The 27691-nt window shown below is 40.8% G+C and overlaps 2 protein-coding genes across 2 annotated transcripts in view; one reads left to right on the top strand and one right to left on the bottom strand.

Moving 5' to 3' along the window:
• Window positions 1-1582: 1582 nt before the first annotated feature.
• On the bottom strand, window positions 1583-22795 carry CASP8AP2 (caspase 8 associated protein 2). Its single transcript, XM_030448364.1, has 10 exons — window positions 22614-22795; window positions 20890-20965; window positions 19698-19778; window positions 19376-19476; window positions 18121-18195; window positions 17318-17433; window positions 11823-14317; window positions 6378-9330; window positions 4083-4182; window positions 1583-2743 (listed from the first exon to the last, which is right to left on the bottom strand). Exons 2-10 carry the CDS (start codon window positions 20936-20938, stop codon window positions 2687-2689), a joined length of 6027 nt encoding a protein of 2008 aa, XP_030304224.1. The 5' UTR covers window positions 20939-20965; window positions 22614-22795; the 3' UTR covers window positions 1583-2686.
• Window positions 22796-23373: 578 nt separating this feature from the next.
• MDN1 (midasin AAA ATPase 1) overlaps window positions 23374-27691 on the top strand; it is a 101051-nt gene continuing 96733 nt past the window's right edge. The window contains exon 1 of the mRNA XM_030447151.1: window positions 23374-23541. Coding sequence (XP_030303011.1) covers window positions 23443-23541 — 99 coding nt within the window. The 5' untranslated portion in view covers window positions 23374-23442. The remainder of the gene's footprint in view (window positions 23542-27691) is intronic.

Below are 27691 nucleotides of genomic sequence, written 5' to 3'. Positions count from 1 at the left end.
GACAGTCTAATTAAAATTCTTGTTGGAGAAATAAACAATGGTACAAAACCACTCCAAGGCAACCTTTGTTCAACAAGAATATATGCGTGTGAATTTTACAGTTTTATTTTTTGCATTACTATTACAGTAAGCAAACTAGTTTATACAAAATAAACCTGGAGTTTTATATAGTTAGAAAAATCATCTTTGGCTAAACAAAGTTCTATTTTTATACATATATTTAAATATATACACACATCAGATATTTTACATGACCACATTGGGACCTGTACACATACTTACAATAGACAGAACATTATAAAAAATTTCACAATTTACAAAAAAGGAATTGCAGTCAGAACGAAAATAGTCAAACCCTTCCCTGCCTCACCTGTACAGATATGAAAGTAAATAAACACAGACAAGGAATAAACAGCTTTGTAATAAAATACTGCCTGATTTTTCCAGACAGAGAGGAAGCACCTAAGTGGAGACAAGCTCCTTCCCTCAGTGCCTTCAGTACTGTGCACGTTTACATCTTTAAGGATATGGTTAAACACATACTCTTAGTGGAGTCTGATTTTTACACAATCATGAACGCCTACTCTGTGAACTGACTATTCTGAGAACAGATTCAATTAGATTTCAACCTCTAACAAGTAAACAATTAGCACAAATGTTTCTTAAGAACAAGCATGGGTAGGTATGCCCACCCCCCCAGTGAAATCGTGAGGCACTGCCAGCATAGCATGAAAGATGACACTTGATCATCAAAGGCAAACATTTCAGAAGAAAGCAGGTAAGAGGGAAGACTGTCAGAACTGGCATCAACACCTACTCGAGTCACTCCTTGTAACAGTTTCCAGAGCATTCCCTAACCTGACTGTGATGCACTGTTTGGCAGCACGACAATCCTTTCACCATTACAGCAGGTGTCAGTGGCAACACCTGAGACAAATTAGTGGATGGTTTATTACAATGAGAGGTCTGTACCATTAATTGGAGAGGGAGCAAAAAAATAAATATGCTGAAACTGAAGCAGCAGTCATTGGATTCCAAAAAAAATGCCAATTTAATCCAAGTTGAAAGGCAACTTAGGTGGGGCTCTTAAATGAAGTCTACTAAATGCAAGAGATGCACTGACTGAATAGACTACATCAACTCTGATCCTCAGTAAAGAATAAAACCTCAAACATCAATGAATTCATAATTCAAAAATCTGTGCAACTTCCAGGAATGTTTCTTAAGAGGAGGAGATTAAAAATGCTTTTTAAAAATTTAGGATAAAGCAGCAGTATATGTGATATGTGTGTGTGTATACATATATATATACACACACATACATACACCCTTTTAGTACGTACTGGTAAAACTGGAAGCAGTTACAAGAGTTCTTTAAACAGAACATAATGAATTTCTAATGTACTAAATTGTAAAGAAAGATACAATTGCTGTCAAAATCTGCCAAGCTGACAAGTTTTGAAACTGCTTGTTTTTACAGAAAAGTTTTTCTCCTGGTTACTAAGTATAAAGTCATATTTTATAAAACCGTAAGGTTCTGTTTCTAAATTTCTTTTAAAAATAACTTGTAATTTTATTTTTTTTTAAACAAAACAGTATGTTTTCTATGTTGAAGACCTATATTAAGTACCTTTCCTAGATGGAACTTTGATTAGAAAAATGTATTAGCCTTTTATGAAGGAAAAAAAATAAAATGCCAATACATTTTTCATTGAAAAAACCCCAAACTAACCACTCAAAATTCAATACTAAGTCTTTATAAGTATAACCAGAACTTCAAGAATTTTAAACTACAAGGCAGTTCCTTGAAAATGAAGACTAATTACATCATTTCACATTTTAAAAGAAACTGAAAAACTGGTCACTGCACTAATGACTCACTTTACTCTCTCACAGATGTTGGGATTTGGTTTGACTTCAAAAATCAAGAAGGGGTCTAGACTACACAGCTGGCTTAGATTTTCTCTACTGGCAATGATAACAGATGGACACTCTCAAAGAGAACCCTACTACACTCTGCTGAAACACTGGAGTAATTAAGAAATTGCTCAGACAACACACTCACAGTTGAAGATAAACCAAGCAGTCCCTGCCAGCTTCTCTTCTCAAAATCCACTATGAGCTACTATTGACAAAGCAGCAAGAGCCACCTACTCCTTACCAGAAGAATCCAATTACCAGATAACCAGGTTTTGGAATCATTGCTATCATTGCCTTCCCTCATTTTAAAAGAACAAGGCCTAACTTCTTAAAATATGTTTGAAGGAAACCTAGAGGAGATACCTGTCATTTTCCAGGATTATCTACTAATTGGATTCCAAAGCATTCTTACTTTTTCAAATCATAGTTTGACATCACCACATGACAGTACTTCTGAAAAGACCAGCAAGATCCACCATTTTCACCTGTTTGCATGTCCTTGTCATTGCTTATAGAACACTTTTAACCAAGAGGAGATGTCACCCCCTCAAAATATACCACTGCATTTGTACATGCCCACTGTAAAGTTCCCTCTCAGTATTACTCTGATAAAGCACTTCAGATAAAACAGTGCACCAGGTGTACCAAACTTTGTATTCTGACTTAGATACCTCTCATTAATCCCACCATATGACTGCAGAGGTTGTAGTCCATTGCTGCTGCCATACAGCTAAACCCTGTGACCACAAAGCAACTTGGTGAAGGTTTACTTGCACTTGGATTTCTTGAACAGCTTCATTAACTGCTTGAATCTTTCTGAAACCTAATGGAGGACAAAGAAAGACAGATCATTAAGGCCCCAGATTTCCATACCCACCAAAACAGCATAAAGTTTGTTGTTCTCTTTGGGGTTTTGCTTTTTTGTTGTTGTTTTTGGGTTTTTTTATATATATATAAAAAGACAACTATTTTGGTTTTTATTTGCTTTAAATAAATTTCAGTGGGAGAACTTCAGGAGCACCATTACCAGGTTAGCTGGATGCAGAAAGTCTTCCCATACCTTTGACATCTGAAATAGCCTCCATGTTAATCACAGTGAGCTTAAGCCAACTACTGATTTAACACAGACTTCCTTACAACAAGGAGGAAAAAAAAGAAGGCTTTCAAGTCAATTAGACTTGACTCTTGTCAGGTACAACCATGAGTAAGATTCAAATTAAAGAACAGTTTATTTTGAACTCCACAAAAAGCACACTTCACTGCTAATTTTCTACCCTCCTTTGCAAGTGTTTATGACTAATCATGAAGTAATCCACCTGCTAGGATCTTTTTGCTGAGTCTTGCTATGGCTTACATGATGACCTCACTCAATTGTAAGATAGCATTTTTTACCACTATATGCCTATCTCTATAGCACATCTACCATTCACCAAGGAGCTAACTGGGAAGTGACATAAATGCACAGATAACACTATTTTATCCAACACCTTCTAAACCCTACCAAGAGTCTGTAACCAGACAACACAAAATCTTAAGAGCCAAATCCCAAGCAAACAAGGTTGCCTAACTTAGTCAAATAGGCATTTCTCACTTTTTAGATTTGCAGGATAAAGATTAAGGTAGCAATGCAAGACAAGTTCAAAGTTATAAGTAAAACCCTGGAAACATTCTACATCAATTTGACATCTGTATCTTTTGAAGTTTTTAATTAAATACTGAAAAAGAAAAAAGGAAGCATCTTCATGGAATAATGTCCTTTCTCCAAAACTCTGTGGTTTTCATTTTCCAGATCTAATTTGAATCCTTTTCTAATTTATTACATGTGTGCAAAGGCTTTAGTCCTCTCCAAATTGCCTTTCTTTATCTAAATGCTGATTCAACAACACAAAGAATCCTGTTGTCCCTGACTTTAGTTTGGTCACAGCAGCTCCAAGGTACCAATCAAACAGCTACTGAATAATCCCCGGACCATAATAGCTCTATAAAATGTATTTTTTAAAAGTAGTATCTGGAAGAATCTGACATTTTTTTTCAAGAACCCCCAACAAAAGACATGAGGAAAAAACAATTCCATATTAGAATATCTCCAAAGGTTTTTGTTCAACTACAATCATAAATGCAGAAATATAGCTGTTGTCAAATATAAGAATGAAAGCACCTACTTGATTTGGGCTTTTGTTCAGCCTAGTGGCTAAGGAAACAAAGGTTTTGCTTGATGGTCCTTTTCTCTGACATTCCAGTAAAATTTCTCGGTCATCATTTCTACAGCAAAAATGCATTCAGAAAATATTACTACATACATGCAAACAAACACATACACACATACAGGCATATAAAGAAAATTCTGAGTATTTCCAAACTACAGAACACGAGTTCAAACAGTAGCAATGAATTTAAAGAGCATGAAGTAACAGTCAGTACAAACAAGTGTTAGTGGAGATCATGCTGCCCTATTAGGAAGGGCAGGATTATTACAATAGTCAGTCCAAAGCCAAAGGCATCAAAAAGAGTTTTTAAGCTTCTATAGCAGACATTTAAATGTGGATTGAAAAGAATTCATAAATTCAAAAGGATCCAATAGTTCTAGGCAGACTTGCCTCAGTTTGCATGGCTAAACAGCAGCTCTCACCTAAGGCCCACTGACATTCAAAGATTACACAGGTGTCTGACTTCTCTAAGTGGCTTAATATAAAAAATATACTCAGAGCACATCTACTTTTCACGTGAGAATGAAGTGACAGAATCATAGAATGTTAGGGGTTGGAAGGAACCTACCTAGTCCATCCCCCCTGCTGCAGGAGCACCTACAGCAGGTTGCAGAGGATGGCACCCAGGTGAGTCTTGAATGCTTCCAGAGACAGAAAATCCACCACCTCTCTGGGCAGCCTGTTCCAGTGCTCTGTTACTCTCACAAGAAATATACTTGACTGGGAGATGTTCTGGTTCCCTAATCATACCTGTAGCCCTTTGCTGTACCCTCTTGCTCAGTTCCCTGTCCTTCTTGAACTGGGGTGCCTAGAATTGGACACAGTATTCCAGATGGGGCCTCACAAGGGCAGAGTAGAGGGGAAGGATAACCTCCCTCAACCTACTTGCCACTCTTCTTGATGCACCCCCGGGTGCCACTGGCTTTCTATGCCCCAAGGAAACATTGCTGGCTCATGGCCATCCTGTTCTCTGGACACCCAGGTCTTTTTCCACAGAGCTGCTTTGCAGCAGGTCAGCCCTTAACTGCACTGGTGCACGGGGCTATTTCTCCCTAGGTGCAGTACCCTACACTCGCTCTTGTTGAATTTTGCAAGATTTCTCTCTGACCAATTCTCCAGCCTCTCCAGGTCATGCTGGATGGCAGCACAGCTTCTGGTGTGTCGAGAAGCCACCTCTCCCAGTTTTTGTATAATCAGCAAACTTGCTGAGGGCACACTCTATCCTTTCATCCAGGACTAGAGGCAGTACCAGCCCTGGAGAACATCACTTGTTACTGACCTCCAGGTAGACGCTGTCACTACTGACAACCTTCTGAGCCACTTCCCAATCCTCCCCACTGGCATTCATCTAACCCACACTTCCTCAGCATGCCTATGAGGATGCTGTGAGAGATGGTGTTGAAAGCCTTGATGAAGTCATGGTAGATAACATTCACTCATCTATCCATCCAGCAACATGTATCACCAATTTGCTGCTTGTCTCATTAATGAGCTTAGGTATATGTAACATGTATACAGACACAGTCACTGTACAGCAGCCACTATGTACCTTTGGTTGAAACCTGCCATATTCCAATAAATTATATTTAAATTCCACAGTTTCAATGCAAAATGTAATGACTATTTATTAAAATAAACTGAAATAAGCTCCACACCCTGCCAAGCCTGGCTAGCATTTTTTGGCAAAAAAGGAAGAGGGCAGGGGAATCAAAATTTGGTATTAATTTGGTATATAATAGATCTTGTTACCTTAGAATGTAAGCTTCAAAATCAAAAGCAAAAATATCTGGGCAAGTGATGGAATTAGTTAGGACACATGGAGACCACCTTCTTTAAGGCATATCTGATTTAACCTACCTAAAAATGAATAAGAATTCTTCTCTTCCAAAGACTGCCAAAGAAATTGCATGAAATCAGTTCATCTTTTAAATTTGTTTTCCCCTATACAACTGCTACAGAAAAAGGATAAAATACACTTTGGCACCTTTTGGTGGTACTCTAAGAGAAGACATCAGTTTCAAAATCATCCTTCATAGGATGGAATGAGGCTCCCACTTCACTATTTACTACTAGTCTAACAGTAGTAAATCACTAGTAAATAGTTATAGACGGTAGAGTACAGTCTTACTAGTGGACTGTAGAGCTACAGAACAACTTCAGTAATGAGCTAAATTTCCTTTTCTTTCCGCTTTTCAGTATGTCAGGTAAAAAACATCTAAAACAATCAAACAGCTCAAAACCAGAAATTACCTTGTCCAGGAAACTACTACTTCTCCCTTCTTTTTAATGATGTTTTTGGCATACAGGCTAGGTGATGATGCAGTTGAAGCCAAAGGAGAAGAGTCTTTATTCTGCTGCAACTCGTTCTTCTTACTGGAACATAGTTTAGGTGATGAATTTACCTCTTCAGACTTCACATCACTTGCATCACTCCCTTCACCTGCAGATTCAGCTTCTTTTCGTTGCCTTTTTGAGTTGGAGTTCTCTCTGACAGCCTCCTTTTTCCTTTTTTTACTAGTTTTATCATCTATACTTATGTAGCATCCTACGTCAGTATTTGAAGTGGATTTTGTTTCAATATTACATTCTCCTGCTGCAATCTCATTGGAAAGCTCTTCTGTTAAGTCTATAAATGCATCGGAGCACTCTTCCAATTCTTCTTTTTTATCATTGATTTCCAAGTTTCCTGTAGAAGTCTCCTGAGTCCTATTACCTGTAGTGTATTCCACTGCAGAAGATGAAGTTTCACTGACAATATCATCTGTTAAGTCTATGTATGACTCTATATTGCATTCAGCAGGAAAAGCAGCTTGACATCTAACACCCATTTCATTTGCATTCTCAGAAACTTTCAATTTGTGTGCCTGAGACTGCTCAGAGCTTTCCCCTGGGCTTTCTGGGTCACGGCTCTCTGTGTTCAAAGATTTTCTACAGGGTCCAAGCAACCCAGCAGTTTCTTCCTTTCCAATACTATTACCTGACTCCTTCAGAGACTGAGGTAAGGTTGGATTTTGTTCTTGTCCAGTGCTGACACAAGGCAACTGATTTGTCTTAACCAGATCTGGTTTGACAGTTTCTTGCACAGTGGCTGCTGTGACACTCTGGCTCTCCCTTTCTTTTTCCCCACTTCTAATTTCTACTTTTTCAGCCTTGGTTGAGGATGCCCTCACCTCCTTCACCTGATCAGATGTTGATGAGGTAGATGGCACCGCACGCCTGATCTTGACAATAAAATGATCATTGGATTTCTCCATGACTACTGCTTGCATTGGGAGGCTGGGGCGACACTGAAAACCAGGAGCAACAGGCCGACCTGTCCACGACGAAGAACAACTTGATTTACTGCTTGAGTTATCAGATTCTAAAGCCAAATGAATGTCTTGCTCAGTGGCATCTTCTTCTTCAAGAAGTGCATCTTCGCTGTAATGCGCGCTGAGAACACCCTCGGGAGTTGAGCTAGAGTTATTCTCAGGTTTTAGAAAGCTGAGGTGAGCATCCGATTTCAAAGGTGATGGAATAGTTAAGGAAACAGCCAAATCTTCAAGGAGGATAGAAGAAATAAATGATTTACTCTTCTGTGAGTTGCATTCATCTTCTTTGCACGAGGCTGCATTTGTAGGAACCTCAAACATACAGCTTTCATCCAGTACATCTGGATCAACAGACATCTGAAGCTGAGATGCTAAAGAGGGAGCTCTTAGAGGTGAAACAACTGGCCAGTTAATATCCTCTACTGCTCGAGATTCCACACAAACCTCCTTTGCAGCAATCTCTTGCACAAGTCCAGCAGCATGACCTCTGCATTTATGATTCTCTAAAAACTGTTTTTCTGGAGTCCTAAATTCCCACTCATTTCTGTCGATAGTGCCACCGTTTTTTTCCAGTAGATCAGAACCTTGCAATAAGCTTTTGAAAATCTCACCCATTTGAGCATCACTTACAAGATTAAATGTAAGACTGGATGCTTGCTGTTCTGTGAGAAGCTCGTAACTGAAATCAGATTTGTTGGCATCTCTGGATAGCTGGAATCCTTCCTTCTCATATCTTACACTCTTTGATGGAGTGAGACTTACTTGCAAATTATTTTCTTTAGAGACATGCACTTTGGTTTGGGAATTCCTTGTGTTATCAATAGAGTTAAGACATTTTGTAAAGGCAGGTTTTGGTGCATCTGTTTTATTTTTCTCATGGTGACCCTTAGGTCGCTGATAATCCACAATTTGCTTTGAAAGGATATATTCTTCAGGTTTTTGAGATCTGGCTTTCAGGGACTTTTTTCTAGATCTCTGTACGTCATTTTTATGACTGATCTTGTGTTTTTGCTTTCCTGCTCTTTCAAACTTCCCTTCCTCACTCTCATTTCTCACATTTCCCACATCACATAGTTTTATTATCATTCTCCTTATCTTTTCAAATAAGTAATCAAGCTGTTCATCTACAAATTTCCATAACTGTTTTTTCATATCAGATACTTGTTGCTCAAAAAGGCGGTCCACAATTGCATTCTTTTTAACTTGCTTTAATTTGGACTCTATAATGTCACAGATATGCAATTTTAGTGTCTCACCTGATGTAGACATCTTGTAAAAGTTCAAGTATCTTATTAATGATGTAAAATTTTTGATACCGGATTCGATAATTCTGTGAAAATGCTGAACTGGGAAATGCACCTTGAACTTCATATAGCTTTTCCTCATCTGTTTTCGTATAGCTCTTAGCATCTGCATGACTTCTTGTGCATTTGAAGGTTCAACAATAACATGAACTATCTTCTCAAGACAAGCAATGCTCACAGTTTTATTTTTCTTCATATCCTTCGAGGATCTGAGAGTTTGATTTGTATGTCCCTCTCTGTTCTTCTTCGTGCTTACTTGCACAGAGACAAACTTTCCATTCTCTTCATTGCAATGCACAGTTTTGCTCTTTTGATTTTGTGGACTGCTGGCCAAATTTCGTGTCTCAGGAGCTGCTTTTGGTCTTGACTTTTTAGTGTTTTCAGAGCCTCTTTCTGGTTTAGATTTTTCTTCATCTTCATCACTGCTTATGATCTCTCCCTCTTCTATTTCATCTGAAGAGATACTCAGCTGGGACTCCATCTCTAAGCGTTCATCAGCCATGCTAGCTGGCTTCTGATTTTCTTTGTTTACCTCCTTAGACAAATTCTTTGAGGGACAGACGACAACTGTATTTTCAGGATTTAAATCTATAAAAGGAAAACAGTTTTCTAATCACCATAAAGAGTACAATTACAATTAGGCATTTTCAGAAAAATCTGGAAGACTCTTCTGTTAAGTAACTGCTCACAACTGTTTTGTTTGAAACTGCTAATGACAACTCAGGAAGTTTGAGCTATAGCAAGTCTGCTACAGCAGCTGCTGGTTAAAGGGATTTTTTCTGAGCTTCAAAGGGCAAATAAAACCTCAACATTACAGAAAAACGTATGATCTGTCTCACATATACATCAATTGAGAACAGAAAAATCCAACAGTTTCTACCACTTTTGATTTTCTTCCTTCTACTTTAACAAGTTTCCCCAAACACTGCACAAGCTATATTTCAACTTTAACATCATTAAGGACTAAGATTTAGATAGAATAGGTGGCTTTTCTTTAATCAGTTTCACAACAAAAACAAAATGAGAAGAACAAATGATCTATTAACATTTGTATTCAACTATCTTTTCCAGGGCTAATAAAAAGGTTGAGACTTAAAAAAACCTGACTTACAAAACAAGTGTACTAGGCACCACATCTATGATAAACTTACTATTTCAAATTTTGATGTATTTAACATTACCAGTACTGCAATTAAGTGCAAGTGCCTAAAAAACTTTTTTCCTAGAAATGTTGGGGAAAGTCTCCATTTCATCTTCCTGAATGACAGGAACGAGATGTGAGAGAAAAAGCTCAACTTCTGCTAAATGTCTTACGCTGTTTCACAGGTTTATTAAATGTTTTCTATTTTTTAGGTATTATTAAATATATGTATTTAATAATTATTTACAACTCAAACCGAATGCTATTTTGTTGAGAAAAACAAAAAACCCACAAAGCAGCATGCCACAGAAAATGAAAAGGCAAGCTCACTACCATTGAACAAAAATTCCACTGAAGTGTGTATGTATTGATTAACAAGATTTGCAGTTAATTTTAGGCTTGCTGGGCACTCCAGTTAATAAAGCTCTTATGTTCAATCACACATAGATTAGACTGCTAATGACCTCTAACAAACATTTACTCTGATAAAAGGTATCTAAATTGATCTTCATTAAAAAAAAAGAACTCATGATTAACACTAACACTTCAAAGAAACCTTTGAAAATGTTTACTTCATACAGATTCTATGGAAGTGAACACATTGCACTACTGCTCCCATTTCAGTTTTACAAGGATAAATACATTGTCAAACCAATCACTTCAATATTTTGACAAACCAAAGTATAAAAGGAAAGTGGTCAAAATATAGTACTAATATCTGTGCTCCTGTCCTGCAGAGCAGTACAAAGGTAAGCACTGAATTTCAAGACCAAAAGAAGAAATAGCCTCCTGCCAATTTAAGATGCATAATATTTGACATGTACTAGGAGTAGTAAGATCACAGAGACAACTAGGCATCTAATTTCAGAGCTGAAAATCACTGCTTTGCAATTTAGTAACAAGTTCTGGACAGGATTGATTTCTCTTACTCAGAAAAACACTACAAAAAGGGAAAAAAAACCCCAACTTTTTATTTGATGTTCATATACTCTGATCCCAAAGCTCTCCTGTCTCCCCAGTTATTTCAAAAAATATGAACTCCTGCACAAATGAATTATAAACTTCTAAACTAATTACACTTAAGAGAGCTGCTATCTCAAGCACAAGAGACAGAATTCCAGAGCAAACCATATCAAGATTAGCAAAAAGATGTAAGGATTACAGTCCAAAACATTAGAAAAAGGATTTAAATGCCACTCTACTATTCCTTTTCTAGTAGGAAATCTATAAACATCCAAGAAAACCTTTTATTAGTTTCAGCAATACATTACCAGAAGAGTTGAATTCCCACAATTTAAAAGACTTAAACCTTGGGTTATCTATTTTCTCTTCCTGTGAATGACGTATTTCATTTCCTTGTCGTTTCCTTTAGGAGTTAGCTCTTATCTCACTAATGACAAATCCCTGTGTCCTGTTTGTTCTACTTTTTTCCCCACTGACTGACTCACAACTACAAAATACACATATAAATTTCACATTGAAATTAAAACAGATGGAAAGCACAGCCTACTCTCAGCTGACATTCCTCAAAATTAAGTCTTGGGTAGTCTCTCCAGCTTTCTCACACATATATTATAATTCAAAGAACATGATTAAGTTCTGCCTCTACCAGAATTTCAGAGAAATAACTAATGAGATCTACTCAGATCAAAATGTAATCAATAAACCTGTATGTACTTTTTAGAAGCTAGAGCATAACTCTTATTTCAACCCCTCATCTGTCTGTAGTCCAATTTTTAGAGCACTACAATCAGCTACAGTCTTGGCTGCACTGTCAAATAGTTGCACTGTAAATGAAAATGAACCAATGAGACTTAAACAGCTTAAGAAGAAACAATTTATAATTTTGAGAAAGCAGTTAAAAGAATTTCTGCTTTCCATGAACCGATCTTCTATATCTTTATGTAAAAAAGAAATTAGCATACATATATGCAAATACCTTTGCTATAACTCTTCACAAGACCTTTGCAGGGACTTTCCATCTTAAGTGCTTTAGCCAAAGGGCGCATTGGACTGTTCAGTGGGCTGATTGCCTTTGGAATATACCTCAAGTGATTGAGATCAATGCTCAGTATTGAGCTTTCATCATCAACAGGAACTGAGGTAGTTTCTCTGTCTTTAGCTCTAGGATACATCTCACCACCAAGAGGTGCTGCAGTACTGGTTTCAGTTAGGCTTGGCTCCAGATCACAAGCATTCTGATCAACTAATGGTTCATCCTTCCCAGTTAAAACAGTTCTGTCAAGTGACTGAGATGCACTCATGTCGATTTCGCAGATTCTCTTTTCCTCAACAGGACACTCAAGATTTTCTACAGTCAAGTGATCCTTCACTACTTCCATTAGAGAGTCCACTTTCGTTTCACTAACATGATCTATGACCCCACAGGACTCCAGAACACCAGGACTTTTTGCTTCTGAGTCATTTAAGACAAGGTTTTGAGAACCACATTGGTCTACTGAGCTTTTTGTGTTAGGAGTTAGACAGATTTTATCTTCTCCTTTCTTCTCTGCTGCTGACTCTGGAACAGCTCCCATACCTTCATTGGCAATTTCAGATTGTACCAGTTCTGCTGCTACTACATTCTCAACCTGCATCACTCCCACCATCACAGGCAAGTTTTCACACTCTGGCACACCCCCTGCCACCTCCCGGGGCAAAGATTCAGGGAGATTTGGGTCTGTCACTGCAGCTGCTGTTGCCAAGGCTTCTGATTCAACCAGATCACAAATCTCTGCTGCTTCTGACAACATTTCAGCCCGCACCTCATCAAGAACCAGTACCTCTTCTGCTTCTGGCAAAGCTTGGGAATGTACCTGACCCACTTCTGCCTCTGGTAAAGTTTCTGAGCTCAGTTCATCAGTTGCCATCACTGACAATGCTTCAGACTGTGCTGCATCTGCTGCTGCTGCTACTTTCAAGGCTTCATCTTCACAGTTGGCTGAAAGAGGTGGTGTTGGTTCCACACTGATTTCAGCTGCACTATTCAGAACTTGCAGTGTTGAACTGGTTTGTTCCATAGGACCACAGTTCAACGGGTGGGCAGAATCCAACAGTTCTGCCTGCAGCATGAGCTCTGTACTTCCCTCATCAGAGGGATTTTCGGAAGGTGTTTTAAGTCTACCCATTGGACTTTGTTTCTTAGCAGGAGAAAGAGTTAAATTTAGCTTTTCCATAAAGCTAAGTTTTAAGTCTTTGCTTTTTGTCCCAGTGCGATCATCTTTGGTTTTGGAAACTCTTAAGAGATCATCTACTCTGGATTTCTTTTTCTCACTTTTTGTAACATCTGTACTTTTCTTGGATTCTTTTGCAGATTGGTGAGAAATCTCTTTTGCAACTTTCCTTTCATTTCTAAAATGCTTGTTTTCATCTTGATTCTCTCTCTCCCTTTTCCTTTTTTCCTCAGTTCTGTGTCTTTCTGACTTGGAATGTGCTGTTTCCCATTCATACCTACTGCTATTTAGCTTCAAGCGTGCACATTTATGTTCTCTGCTGCTGGAATTAGAAGGTGAAATCCTTCCTTCTCGAGAAGTATGATCATTTGTTCCCCTGTCTCTCTTGCAGTCAATGGCTTTTCCTTTTCTAGACTCTTCCACATGACATTTACGTGAGTCATGAAGACTCTTCAAATGGTCATTCCTGGAGTGTGGACTAATCCCTCTACCAGACCTTCTTGATTGATCTTGTAGCTTTTCATTCAGTTTATTTTTTTGGCCAGAATTTTTTTCATCTTTATCATGTGCTTTAAGGTCTTTTTTTAATACATTTTGTGGTCTCTCATCAGCATATAATTCACCTCTTGTTTGAAATCTGTCTTTACCAGTAGTTTGTTTCTCCCGGGAAGAAACACCCCTTTCTACTCTTCTTTCTACACTTGGACTGCATTTGAGTCTCATGCTCTGACTTTTTTGTTGCAAGTCCTTTTTACTAGCCTTCTCAGAAAGGGTTTTCAACTTTTGCTGAGGATCCGAATTCCCCTCTTCACTATCACCATTGCTACAGGTATCATTGTTCCCATTGCTCTGATGTACTTCCCTTTTGTATTTGTTGACACTTCCCCTACTGTACTGTTCACTACTTTTTATTTCTTTTCTTTCCTTTCTGCTTTCCTTGTTGGAGCCATGGTCATAGTTGGGTTGACACATTTGAGTGCCATCACTGCAGAGCTCTTCAGGGGGACATCTGGGCAGGTTTGGAGTGTTTCTTTTTTCAGAGCTAGACTTCTCATTGTCCGTGTTATGAAATGAGTAACTGTGGTATGGATCTTTTGAAGAGTCATTTTTCATTCTGTGCTCCATCTTCATACTGTCACCTAAATCAGAAGGTCTGAATTTGGAATCTTTTGTTTTGCACACCTCCAAGCACCTTCCATTAGTCAGTCCTGGAAGGTGAGTTCTGGTGTAATTACTTCGATGATTGGGGAATTCTGATAGCCTGTTCATAAAAAGAAAAAATTACATTAGTTTCTAGTAGCTTACTTAAACATAATTTAAGATGAATTACAATTAATCTATAAAAATGTTTCATACTTCCCTTCAGATTCAAGTTGAAAAATAAGTGGGGCAAAAATACAATTTTAATAATTTCCATTAGCACACAGTAAAAAAATATAATTTGTATACATCTTTTCCAAATGTAATTCATCAAAAGAAAAATAATCTGTGGAAAAAATACTACATTTGGTCTAATTAACAATTTCACTAATTCAAATTAGCATTTAAGTGTCAGGCAATCAAGAAAGCCTTCTCTTAGGGAAAAAAAAAGTAATTTAGTGATTTAAAAAAGTAAAATAGAGAGCAATTCGGTAGTTTACTAATTGGTAAACTGGCAATAAAAAGAATAGGTATTAGGTGATTGTGCTTACTCTACCCAATAAGCAAATAAGCTACCATGGCTGAAACTTGCTACAAGCTATAGGAGACAAGCAGTAAAATACAATACTCAAGCCTCAAAGTCACATGCTACTGCTACCACATAATCATAATGAAAAGAATAAAAGCAAAATTTAAAAGGGCCCATGTAGCCTGTGTGGCCTGAAGTGTTACTCATTACTGATATAACTCAAAGTTACCTCGCCAGACAAAAAAGCCAAAATAAACAGACACTTTTCTGCCATATTCAACAAAGGATTTCATTAAAATGACACAATTAAAGGCAATAGTAACCTTATAAAATATTCTCCACTATCTAAAATGTATGCTTCTAATCCATGCAGAAAGAAACAGAAGTCAGATCCACAACAAATAATGGCAGCAAACCACCAGCTCCTGTTTAGACAGTAATAGATTCAAATAATCACAGAATGGTTTTGGCTGGAAAGGACCTTAAAGATCATCCAGCTCCAACCCCCTGCCATTGGAATGGATACCTTCCACTAGACCAGGGTGCTCAAGGCCCCATCCAACCTTGAGTTGAACACTTCCAGGGTGGGAGCATCCACAACTTCCCTGGGCAACCTGTTCCAGTGTCTCACTACCCTCACAGTAAAGAATTTTCTCCTAATATCTAATCTAAATCTCCCCTCTTTGAGTTTTAAACCATTGCCCCTTGTCCCCCCACTACACACCCATGCAAAAAGCCCTACCCCAGCTTTCTTGCTGGCCCCTTTCAGTTACTGGAATGTCACTATAGTCACCTTGGAGCCTCCCCTTCTCCAGGCTGAACAACCCCAACTTCCTTCAGCCTTCCTTCATAGGGAGGTGCTCCAGCCTGCTGATCATCTTTGTGGCCCTCCTTTGGACATGGTCAAGTTTTATGTCCTTCTTATGCTGAGAAATCCAGAATTGGACACAGTAGTCCAGGTGGGGGTCTCACAAAAGTGGAATAGATGGGGAAAATCACCTCCCTCAACAGTCCAGTTACACTTCTGATGTAGCCCAGGATGCAGCCTCAGTCAAGGCTGAAGTGGCTGCTACACACAGGTGTTTAGTTCTGGCCTGAATTCTATGCTGATTTGGTATCCAGCTGTAAGGAATCAGTTCAAGTGCAAAATAATCCCCTATTTATTGCCCATACGAAATAGCATTGGTTTTGCTTTATAAAGTCAAATATTTCTTATGGGGTGATACAGTAAACTTAAATACATAACAACCATCTTACAGGACAGGCTCTATGCCAAAAATGTGACAGTGATGTGAACTGAACATTGATCTAAAACAGTGCTGCAGCTGTTGTACTCCAAAACTCCTATACTTCTGTTTAACTTGGAACTATACTGACAAGTTTTTGCCTTCCCTTAGATGAGCTGTTAGATCTGCATACACGTGTGATGAATGTAACAACATCCAAGTGGGAATTCTGGGTTTTTGGGGTTTTTTTTGTTTTCTTACTAGGCAAGCACTAACTATTCCCCTAAAAGATAAACTATTTGAAGAAGTCTTTAGAGATATGTAGAATGCTTAGATGATTTATTATAGACCACACAGCAGACAAGACATGTTTTAAGACCTCAAAAGTGTCACTTTCTCTTGTAATTTTTCCATTATGTATGCCTCCAAAATACATAGGATCAAACACTTTGTTCATAAATTTTGATCACTATATGAGGGTACTGTAAATGAGTCTGTGAACGATTTAATGAGGGTAAGTATCCAAACCAAGGTGTGGAAATGAGAGCTATCTTGTGAAAGAAAATCACCTGAAAGGATTACATGTTAACATCACCTTGCCTCCATCAGATCATATCTGGTAATTTTATGTATTTAATAAAAAATCATTTCTTAGTTAATACACATTTAGCCTCTAGCACCTTCTTCATAATCAAAAATTTTGGTGCAAGAAAATATCAAATGGTCAAACTGAAACACAAACCAGTGATGTGGCTGATGTCACACAAGTGACAAGCAGGTGAGCCCTGCTCTGTTTCCAGGTGGTTCAGAGACCTTACACTCAGCTACTTTCCCATGCATACCTTATTTTTTTCAACTCCTTGCAGTAATATTAATAGCACACAGAAATTACAAAGAATTCTCTAGCTACTAACCCCCTCCACTGGAGACAGGCCTTTTGTATCTTGCTATGCAAGCATTATATAATCTGTGTATTTTCATTTGTTGTCTGAAAACATTCACAAAATTCACTTCTGAGACCATAAAACTAGTTCTGAAGCTGAACTATGTAAGATAATGCCTCCTTTAAAAAATGCAAGATAGTTAAATAACCAACACAGAGCTGGTAATTAAAGAAACCAACCAACCAACAATTCATATAAACGGTAACCCTTTGGATTCTTTCTTATTTTCTTAATTAAAATCCAAAGACCTCACCAAGAAAAAAAAGACAAATACCTATTTCCTTGGATTGTTCCAGTACTAAATCACACAATTATTTACTAAATATTATTAACTGGTTTTATTTACTCACTAAAGTTTCTTACAGGTATATAAATATGATCAAACAAAACACTTGTTTTTAAATCTCATTGTTCAGTTGTACCTTTGATGGAGATTACTGATTTCTTCATCCTTACGGTTAATTTCCACTCTTGCTGTTTTGATAAGTGCTGAAATGTTCTTTTTGAGAGCTTGGTTTTCGTTCTGCAGAATTACATTCTATTTTAAATATACACAGGAAAGATGGCAGGAGAGAGGGAAAGAAAAAAAAAAAGGTAATTAGCTTGGGTACCCAAGCATGCAACAAAACCCAGTGCAAGACAACCATTACAAAAAGTCCCATCATGCGCAAACTCATGGTAGAACACAGAAACTGGTATGGAGAAGTCAAAATTGTTGAGATCCAAAGGAATTTTTTGTAAAAACATCACTCACATTTATGCTGGTTGTGGTCCTGGTAACTCTTTAAGATGTTCTAAGCATACAACTTCTTAAAACAAATATACCATAAACCAAATAATGAAAAAACTAAAAACTGAAAAGTATTACTATAACCTTTTGCTTCATTCTTTTACTCAATTTGTTGCTTTCCTGTTCTTGCTCTTGCAGACAAATTTTGCAGAAAACATTACAGAAGTGTCACAGGGTAGGAGCTGCTTAGCAGAGCATAGAACCTTTGGGACTTAAAGGTAATCTCACTATACCAAATGGCACAGCAGACATTGTCAGCTGGCTATCCTGATGACTATACTAGGCAGAACTACCTCCTAGCACTTAGAGGTGCTTCAAAAACCATCCACACAAACGATGGATTAATTTTGGAAATATATGAAATTAACTCTCTCAAAGAAATACTCTGCTTGCTTTACATCAACCTTGACAGTGCTGCCCTTTGAACTACAGTACCTGTGCCTGTATTTCCTTAAACTTCTTCATCAGCTCTTTAATTTGCTGCTGACATTTTCCATATTCGGCCTGCAACTGCCAAAGAGAAAAGTCACAGACAGAACGGACTTTATTACATAGAAAAGCTACTCCTTTAGGTTTATTTAGTTAATATAGCAATATGCATTACAAAGCTCTGGATTTTTTCAAAATTTACGCATTAAAGCCATATTAAAACAAAAAAGTTTCAATATGCTCCAACAGGTATACAAGTATCTAAAACATCACAAACACTCAGGTAAGAGGAAATCTACACGTGCTTGCCAAACAGTAATAGGCTACAGAGTAACAGGAGCCACATTATTGTGAAATCAAAGACACAATTATCAGGGAGAGCAGGAGTACTCAGACCCCTTACAGATGAGGGCTTGTAAAATTTTATAAAATACAAAACAGGCAAGGAAAAACACAACAAAAAGTTACTACTAACAAACCTGGTCTGCAAAAATAGACTGCAAAGGACATGCTCCTGTTGAGATTACAAAATTAAATAAAACACATTTGGCATGAGCCCTTCTTTAAAAGGAGACGGTGACAAAACTATTACAGGAGAATGGACAACTTCCCTGTCGTCATACTTGACAGTCAAATGCTTTTAAACTTTCAAAGTGACACTTCATCACTTAGTAGGCTCTCAGAGGTTTTGCTCCTGCTTCTATAGGGAATTATATCTGTGGATGTCTTTCCCCTTTACTCCAAATTTCAAGTTTGTAGTTGTGTCTTGTGGACCAGGATAGGTGATGCTACATGAGTAACTGTTCTGATTTGCCTGAAGTGGTTATCTACTGCCTGGCTGTCTTCAGTCTCAAGGACAAAATCTAGGGACACCTAAGATTAATCAATGACCTACGTCTTTTAGCCTTGTAAAATTTGTTGAGAGAAACGTCAAGACCAGCTTTGTGTCAGATATCTGAACATACATTTAAATAGAAGGAAATGACAGTACATTTTCCCATAAGTTAGCTTATACACTAACTGTAGGCGAAGTATGTTAACAGAGTACAGACCACATCACCGAGAGATTCACTTACTCTGATGAACCATTAACCTGACAGCTTATTAGCACATTCTTGTTGTAGCTTCTTTATTTAAAAACCATTTCCCTATTTGTTCAATAATGTGAATATACTGACATTTTTTTTTTTAATTTACACATGGAAACTTGGACCAAAAAACCCCAAAACACTAGAATTGTTTTTTTCACATTAATACACACCTCATTGTAGGATGCTTCCTTTGCAGTCCCTTCTTCAATTAATAACTCATCAAACAAATTTAAGCCGTTTGCAGCTGGTGTAGAATTTGGAGCAGAATTGTCTGTAAAAGAAAATCAAATAAAGAAAGAAAAAGATTTGGTAATTCTCCTCTGTATTCTACAGAGTTTTACCATAAATGTCTTGCATTTAAGCAAGAAACTCGCTGAAATATATGCTACACCAAGGAAATGTAAACTTCAAGCTAAATGTTGTTTTACTTGAAACCAGCCAAAGAAGACTCTACAACAATTTAAGCCAAGCACCAAGATGCAATCAACCTACCTGGAGCTGTTAAACCATTGTCCAGGCCATCGTAAATATCAACTGAGCTCTCATCACCCTCCTTGAAGGGAGAAGCTCCAACTAAAGCCAAAAAGAGAAAAAAAAAAGCCAAAGTGAACAATTACTGAATTCCAACCTTTACCTTTCCCATAAGATAAGTGTAGCTATAATGCTAGACCAGTAAATGGTGAAACTACTAGCCCAGACTAGTAAAAGACAAGAACGTTTTACCAAGCAGTTATTGCTGCTTTGCAGAGAAGATCTTTAGTCACCAGGGAACAAAGACAGTCTTGCAAGAACAATTCCTAAATATTACATGTACATGAAACAAATTATATGGCTTTAAATACAAATAAAGTTTAAAATTATAGACTATGTCAACTGGAACTGAATTTGAAAGTGTTTCCTATAATACACTGAATAAGGAAGTTATATGACTCAAAAATAAAAGAATTAGTGTGAGAAAGACACTACTGTTAAAGGAAACATTTCACATCAAAGTACTGTAATAGTCTATCATAATTCAAATTATTTTGTTTAAGATTGGCATCTAGTCACACACTAACTGGTTATGGAACAGTATTTTAATCTGGATCTCTTCAGCCTGTTCATCTCTTTTTCCAATCATTCTTAATTCTCATCTCCCCTATGTGAATTGCTCCAGTTCTGCAACAAATTATTTTAACAAAGAATACCAACATTCAAAGTCCTGAGGCTGGGAATCACAAAAACATGTGATCAGCCACCTGCAGAGCTGGAAATAATATTAGAGCATCCTGATTGCTAATAGGATATCAGATGATAGTGCCTTTGCTCTCATAGAGGAACCGCAAAGGAGCAAACCTCTCATCATGTCCAGATACACACTTCTTTAGGATGCAGTGAAGGGTAAATTACACACTACTGAAACACAGAGGAGAGGCCAGTTCCAGCTACGACCTCCAAACACATCAGAAATCCAAAGTACAACGTTAAGGCTTAACATCCAAACTCACTAATGGAATATGGCTTACGCTAACACTGTGCCACAGATATTTAATTACAGTTGAGGCTCATCTGTATTAGTGTCAATTGTTCAAACTTCAATTGTTTCCATTATTTATTTTTTAAAATTATATATGGACCTGTATATTTTCATCAGATTGCTTGTGTTATTTCACTGCCAAACAGAAGGCAATCTAACATATCTTACCACCATAATGGGTATCAAGCAGTCCCAGTCCATTCTCATCTGTTGCCATGATACAAACTCCTTATGGCTTCCCCATCTAGGAGCAAAATACCAGAAGAAAAAAAACAGAGTAATTGACAATTTCAGAACAATATCATAAAACAGAGGCATCTCAAAACAATACCTGAGCTACCTGTGGCCCTTGCTCTTCAACAAAGTCCAACACTAGAATGAAAAATTTCTTACATCAGGATGACAAATGTTCTATCAAGAAAAGTAAGAAATTCTCTGTCCTGTAAATAAGCATTCTGAAGCTCTTCAGTTGTATTTTTTATTTATATGTCTCAAATAAAGATCCTATATGGAAATTTTTGTAAGAAATCATTCTGTGAACGGGTTGCCTGAATATTTACCAGGTAAATTATCTGATTTGATAATTCCAATTTCTTCTCTTGTGATCATTTAAGAGCAAGTTTCCCCTCTCTGATCCAGCCAGCCAAGAGCGGCAGCAGGCAAGAAACATTTTGCCTGCCAAGGCATGAGCGATGCTTGGCGACGGGAGGCACAGTATCCGCCACAGCAGCTGTTGCAGGATGACTTTACAAGCACACGCGTTGTGTCACTGATGCACAAGCACCTCTGAAGCGAGAGCTGCGGCGGGCAACTCAAGGCACGGAGGAGCAGAGGGAGGAGCTGGGGTACGGGGGCAGGCAGGGGCACCGAGTAACGCTGAGCCGCAGACAGCCCAGAGCCAGCGGTCCTTACCCGCTCCCCAGGCCTCACTCTCCCTGCCCTGGCGGGAAGGGGCTCCCTCCCGCCCGCCCTAATTCCTGTCACGGCGGAAGCGCCCGGCACCTCTCGAGGGTCAGGGCGGGAGAGCCACCCATAGCGGCCCGGGAGCGGCACCCCAGCAGCACCCACCGGCAGGCCGGTGCGGCCAGGCTGCACCCAGGGGAAGGGGCCGGCAGGGTGCCTGGAGACCCCGGGAGTGGACAAGGCCAAACCGGGCCGAACCGGGCGGCGGGACCGGGGCAGGGTCTGGAGGGGGGAGGGGTGCGGCACTCGCGCGGGGCCAGGCGGCGCCGAGCCCCGCATCGGGCCCGGAGGAGCGGAAGATACGGAAGAGAGCGGAAAGGCCCCGCTCGCCCTCACTCACCGGTCAGCCGCCGCGCCGCGGCCCGGCTCGTCCGGTCCCCCCGGACTACCGACACCCCGCACCTCCCCGCCGCCGCCGATCCCGCAGGCCGGGCGCCGAGGGGGCGGTGCTTGGGGCCGCCACAGCCAACGGCGGGAGACGTACGGCACGTCCCCGGCCGTGACGCCGCAGGACCCGCCCCCCCGGCCCGAAGCAGTTGGCGCCAAAGCGAGGAGCGCGAGACTCCCGCGCCACACCCCCTTTGGCCACCGCCCCGCCCCCTCCCTGACCCCCGGCTCCGGTCCTGGTCCTGGTCCCGGCCCAGCCGGGGGCCCTCAGCCCCGAGCGCGGGAAGTGGCGCTGCCTCACAAGGCTCCGGGTGGGGCGGGCGAGGCCGGCCGGCCCCCTCCCGCCTTCGCCTGCCTGACGAGAGGGAGGGCTCTGGCGCTGAAGTAACCGTGCTGGTCACGCAAGCTCTGTGCCGAGGCCGCTGCTTCTTCCGCCGCCGGCCTGTGCTGGCTGCGATGGAGGGAAAGGGGATAGGAAGGGCCGCAGAGGATGCCTGGGCCGTGTCGGGCAGCGCAGGGGCAGGAGTGACGCGCTGTCTCACCTGGTGCGAGCTCGGGCGCAGAGGGCCGTGCCCCGCTGCTGCGCTGCGATGGGCGTGAGGCACCCCCGGTGACTCTCCCGGGTGGCCCGAGGTTGAAATCCGGCTCCTGCTCTCCGCTAGCCCGCTGGCAACCCCCCCCCGCTGGAAACATCGTTAGATCCGTGTGCTGGCTGGGGCCGGCCGGGGCAGCTGGGGAAGGTGACGTGCAAATGCTAACGTAATGCCGGACGCCTTACCTGCCGAGCCTGACCCGCCTGCCGGGGTCAGTCACCGTGTCCCGTCAGGGCTCCGGCTGCTGCCGTGACCTCTATGGGGAAGGCTCAGGGGGCAAGCACTGTGGCCTGTGACCCTTGAGCAAGCCGGCTGTAGGAGAGTCCCGCCGCAACAGCTGCGGTTAACTCCCTGCGAAGTGGGGAGCAGAGCAGGGAGAGGACCAAGCAAACCCCGCGGCCTCCCGGTACCGAGAGACGCGAGAAGCTCCCCCATACCCCGCGAAAAGGGGAACTTCTTCGGTACTACAGCTCCCGGCATGCAACAGGAGGCCCGGAAGCTACAGGCGATGCGCCGCGCGGGGCATGCCGGGAGTTGTAGTTCACCGCCGCCGCCATCACGTGAGAGGCGGGGGAGGCGGGCTCTCCCTTCGCTTCTCCTGCGACGTCGCGAGGTGGTGACGCCACCCAGGGAGGCGGAAGCTGGAGCTGCGTGGCTGCCCCGGTCCCCACGTGTTGCCCGGGGGCAGGCGAGCGGCCCCGGTCCCGTCCCTATCCCGCTCCCCGTCCCTCCCCGGCCGCTCCACGGGTCGGGGGGAAGGGGGGGGATCGCTGGGAGGATGGCCGACCTGCGGTTCCACCTGGCCGAGCCGCTGCAGCTGCTGGCGCGCAGGAACGAGAAGAGCAGCGCGGAGCTGAGCCGGTTCCTGGCGAAGCAGGTGAGCGGGCGGGGCTGGGCGGTAGCCCCCGGGCACCCTGCGGATGCTCTCGTAAGGTCAGCTGAGGAAAGGGATGCGTCTCGCTGTCCCCTCACCCGGCCCCCTGCATCGCTATCACTTACCGACAGCTTTATCTGCTGCTCGCCCCGCCTGGACACCCCCCCGAACCCCCCCCCGCCGGGCCGGGCATCGGGAGCAGCGCTGCTCTCTCCCTCTCCTTCTCCTTTTGTGCTTCCCCAGGGAGAGTTTAACCCCGCAGTTAAAATCTTCAGTATCTCCAGTTAAGGTGACGCTGGAAACCCGATGGGGAGAAGTTAGCAAGTAGTGAGACATCGTCTCGTCTCCTAACTGCAGCGCGTCAGCCTGGTGCTGGTTACATGTATTTAGGGGCATTAAAACAGCACGTCGGGTGGAAAGACAGAGGACTGGACTTTTTAGGGTCTGCTTACTTTTTTTTTTTTTTTTTTTTTAAATCACAGCGACGCTGGAAGCGTTGGTATTTTCACTGGTTTCACGCTGCCTTAACAGTGAAAAGCACTCCTGCCTTCTAGAAGAAGAAATCTACTAACATGATATTAACACATCAGACGTTATATTAGTAATACTTGTCATGGTACAGCTTTTGAAGCTCCTAAGTTGTGTACACACTTTGGAGCTTCAAATCCCTGTTTCTGTTTGCGTGTCTAGGAAATGTAGCAGTTGTTTGAAGATGAAAAGTCTAAGTCATATTTTTTTCAGAATATTTGCTTTGATTCTGAGTTACTGTCTCTTAGTTACAGCTAGGGAAGGCTTTCGTATTGATAATCAAGGTTCTCTGTTGGTAGACAGATGGCTTTTTCTTCTGTCACTGCAACTCAGAGGATCAAAGTAAAATTGATATATATATTCCTATGTTGGAGAGTTGATGCTAAATCGGTGGGAAATGGTGCTTGTCTTCAAGAGAAGGAAACAGCTGAGGAAGAGATGGGGATGAGGATGATGTGTGATGTAGCAGACAGATGGAGTGATGAACCCACAGCAAGTCACTGAGATCTGAGACTGGGAAAGAGTCTCTGCCCTTTCCCTTCTGGTGACTGTTTTAAGGTACATTTTAGGTTTAAAAGTCTTGCACTAAAGAGTTGTTGTTTGCAATAGCACATGAATGAACAACGACACATTCTTTTGAAAAATTAATTGCTATTTCCAAGCTTGGAAGCCACAGATCTAGGAGTATGCTGGGCTTATCACTAAACAGCAACTGGCTCCAGTCACTGTACCTGATTCCCTCCCAGTTGCTTTGTGTGTAACTTAGGAAACATGAATTCTGGAGATCGAGGGCTCTTTTTGCTCTGCAGCTTCACTGTGGTTTTTTGGCAACTTATTTCTTCAGTATTCTGTAATAAAATGGAACTTGCCTGCAACTGCTAGGTAAGGAACAGTCTTTCGAGATTCAGAGTAATGCACTGTTTATGTGGTGGTCTTGCTCCCTCTGCTTCTGTACGTAACAGAAATTGAGCCTTTTCTGTAGAGTATATAGATATGTATATATAATTAAATGTGCAAAGGTCTGTTCTTAATGAGGAAAATGGGAAGGAAAGCTCTCTAAAACAGTCTTTGCTTCCTGCCTTTCTATTTTTTGGATAATTTAAGCAAACTCTAAGTAGAACAGCTTGATAAACTACTGCAATGTGCTTTTGGTTCTGTGTGTAACCAAAGTCTGTTTGAATCAGAATGTCTTCCTGCATAAAATTCCAAATGCAGGTCTTGCACAAATGCATGTATTTTGGTTTCCTGTGCTGGTGTATTTTCAGTAGAGAAGTAATTAATGTGAAAATTAAAGTGCTAGTAGGAGTGGGACTCCAGTGCAAAAATATCTTTATTCATTTCTGCTCTTTACATCCACCACTGTGCATATATGGAAAGATATAAATCAAGAAGCCTGACTTTTGGATATGTCCTCTATTAAATGGAGCCATCTGAAGTGAACTGGAGAACTTGAGCATACCATTCTGTATCTCCAGTTCTATTCTGCTTGCGTTTTAACTTGACATCCTCTATTTTGCCTTTTTTATACGCAGGAATGAGAAGTCTTTTAATAATATCTCCCAGCTCTTCTTTATAGCCATTCTTTATATATCATTTATTCTTTATTTATCATTCTTCTTTATAGCCATTTATAGCCATTCACTTTTAACATTTGAGGTTGAGAAGTGCCTCTATTCCTCTTTTTAAATAAATGTAGGAAGAAAGAGCTGACATAGCTGTCCCAAATTCACCCAGCTACTCTGGCTGTCAGAAAAATGTCCTACTCTCCTGGCAGCTAAGGCAGACTGTTGTGTGTTGGGGTTTTTTTCCTAAAATATTACTTCGTCTTTTTATTTGAAAGATTAATTAGGCTTTATGTTATGTAGCATTATAAGTAAGGGAAGGTATGTTGCACTTTTGTTTCCATCCTGTAGTGTATTCTCATCCCCTTCCGCTTCTATTTTTTTTAAGAGCTGTGATTTTTGGGAGACACTTTGTTAGTAAATGCACCAATATAAGAAGAGTGCAGGCTTATGTTTGGCTTTATCTTAGCAAAATGCACAGCTGCCAAGAAGAGTGGTCCTACTCTCTCTCTTCTTGTGTGTTCCCAAGGCCAAGCTGCACCTTTTGGTTACTTCTCTTACCCTGAACCTGGTGAGTGTGCTGATGTGGAAAACCCTTCTGCTTTCCTACCCATTGGAAGAAGAATTAATTTGGATCAGAGTGGGTCCCTCAAGGGATGACAAATCCTGCCAGCAAACCTGCTCCAGCATGGGCTCCTCCTCCCCTCCATGGGGCTCCACGTCCTTCCAGGAACCTGCTCCAAGTGGGCTATCCATAGCTTCACAGTCTCCTTTGAGGAGCAGCTGAGGACCTAGCTGACTCTAGGTCTCACACCTCGCTGGGCTTCTCTTTGAATACATATATTTTGTGTATATATTCTGTATTTGGAGGGACTTTTGTGATGCTTCCTTAACACAGCTATTGGAACCTTGGGCACGGACTTACAATCTCAGTTTTGATCACTGGAATTAAAGACTTACAGATGGGCTCTCTTTTGCTGTTGGATTGAGGCCAACTTTAGTTTAAAAGCTCCTCTGACGGTGTTCTTATGTTCCATAAAATTTTAAATTTAGATTCTGAAAGGCTCTGAAATCAAGCAGGCAGTCTCTTTGCAGGATGAGGATGTTGTCACTGTGATTTTTGAACTGTTTTATTTATATGTGTCCTCAGGGTACTACACACAGTGATTAAAGAACCACTTGCTCTCACAAAATTGCTAATGGAATAGATTTGCTGCACAGTAGTTATATATCTACTGAATTTTACTGACTCAGTTACACAATTTATTTCCTATTTTATTGTTAACTGCTCCCTTTTATTTGATAGTGAAAGCCCTGGTTAATAAATGAAGCACCCTGTCGTGCCACGTTTGAGTAGCCAAAGATGTAATTGATTTGGAAACCAGATGTTGACAGCAGCTTGTCAACTATTTTGCCACTCAAAACCTGGTCCCCTGTAATGAAGAGCTCTGCAGTGAATGCAGACCTTACCTTTCATTTCAGAAAATTATTTTTGATGCTGCTCTGATAGATGAGGAGATAAACTCAAGCTTTGTAAAAATAAACATAAAGCATATAAGAAACTGCTTGCAGTTAATGGGATGGTCTTGATGTTGGTAGTGTATATACTTCAGTTTCCCTGATTTCTTAAGTGCTGTTAGGGAATAAATGTTTTTTTTTCACCTTCAGAAGGAGACCAGATGATCTTGAACAAGGTTGCATATATCCTATAAGGATGTCAACAGTGGTATAACCTTAGGAGGTGACCCTTTCAAAAGTGATGTGTGAGACCTTTCTGCAGTTTGTTTCTCTTGTCACAATGAAGCCATCCCATCTGTGAGCCTGGGAGCAGGTTTTACCTGGGTAACAAAAGTCTAGAAGAAGCAGAAATTGGCTGCACATGTTGCTCAAACAAAAGACTACCTAAGTCACAGAATATTTCTGTAGGAATTTAGTAAGCACTTGGTTTGTTTGGAAAGCCAGCTTGCCTAGCTGTATTTTTGACTGTTTACCAAGAAAGGAAAATTGTCTTGATAGGATAAGGGTTCACTTGACAAGGGAGGGGATAGTGTAACATCAAAGGG

Source organism: Calypte anna, chromosome 3 (assembly GCF_003957555.1).
Source record: "Calypte anna isolate BGI_N300 chromosome 3, bCalAnn1_v1.p, whole genome shotgun sequence".
NCBI classification, from domain to species: Eukaryota; Metazoa; Chordata; class Aves; order Apodiformes; family Trochilidae; genus Calypte; species Calypte anna.
Note: the sequence above shows the minus strand (reverse complement) of the source record. Positions and strands in the feature narration are given on the sequence as shown.

Excerpts from the sequence above, each read along its gene's own strand:
- CASP8AP2 (XM_030448364.1), bottom strand. The coding sequence starts at position 20,938 with ATGGCAACAGATGAGAATGGACTGGGACTGCTTGATACCCATTATGGT. Across the intron at positions 17,434-18,120 it reads TTAAGGAAATACAGGCACAG|AATGTAATTCTGCAGAACGA; the intron begins GTACTGTAGTTC and ends TATTTAAAATAG. Across the intron at positions 2,744-4,082 it reads TGAACAAAAGCCCAAATCAA|GTTTCAGAAAGATTCAAGCA; the intron begins GTAGGTGCTTTC and ends GTCCTCCATTAG.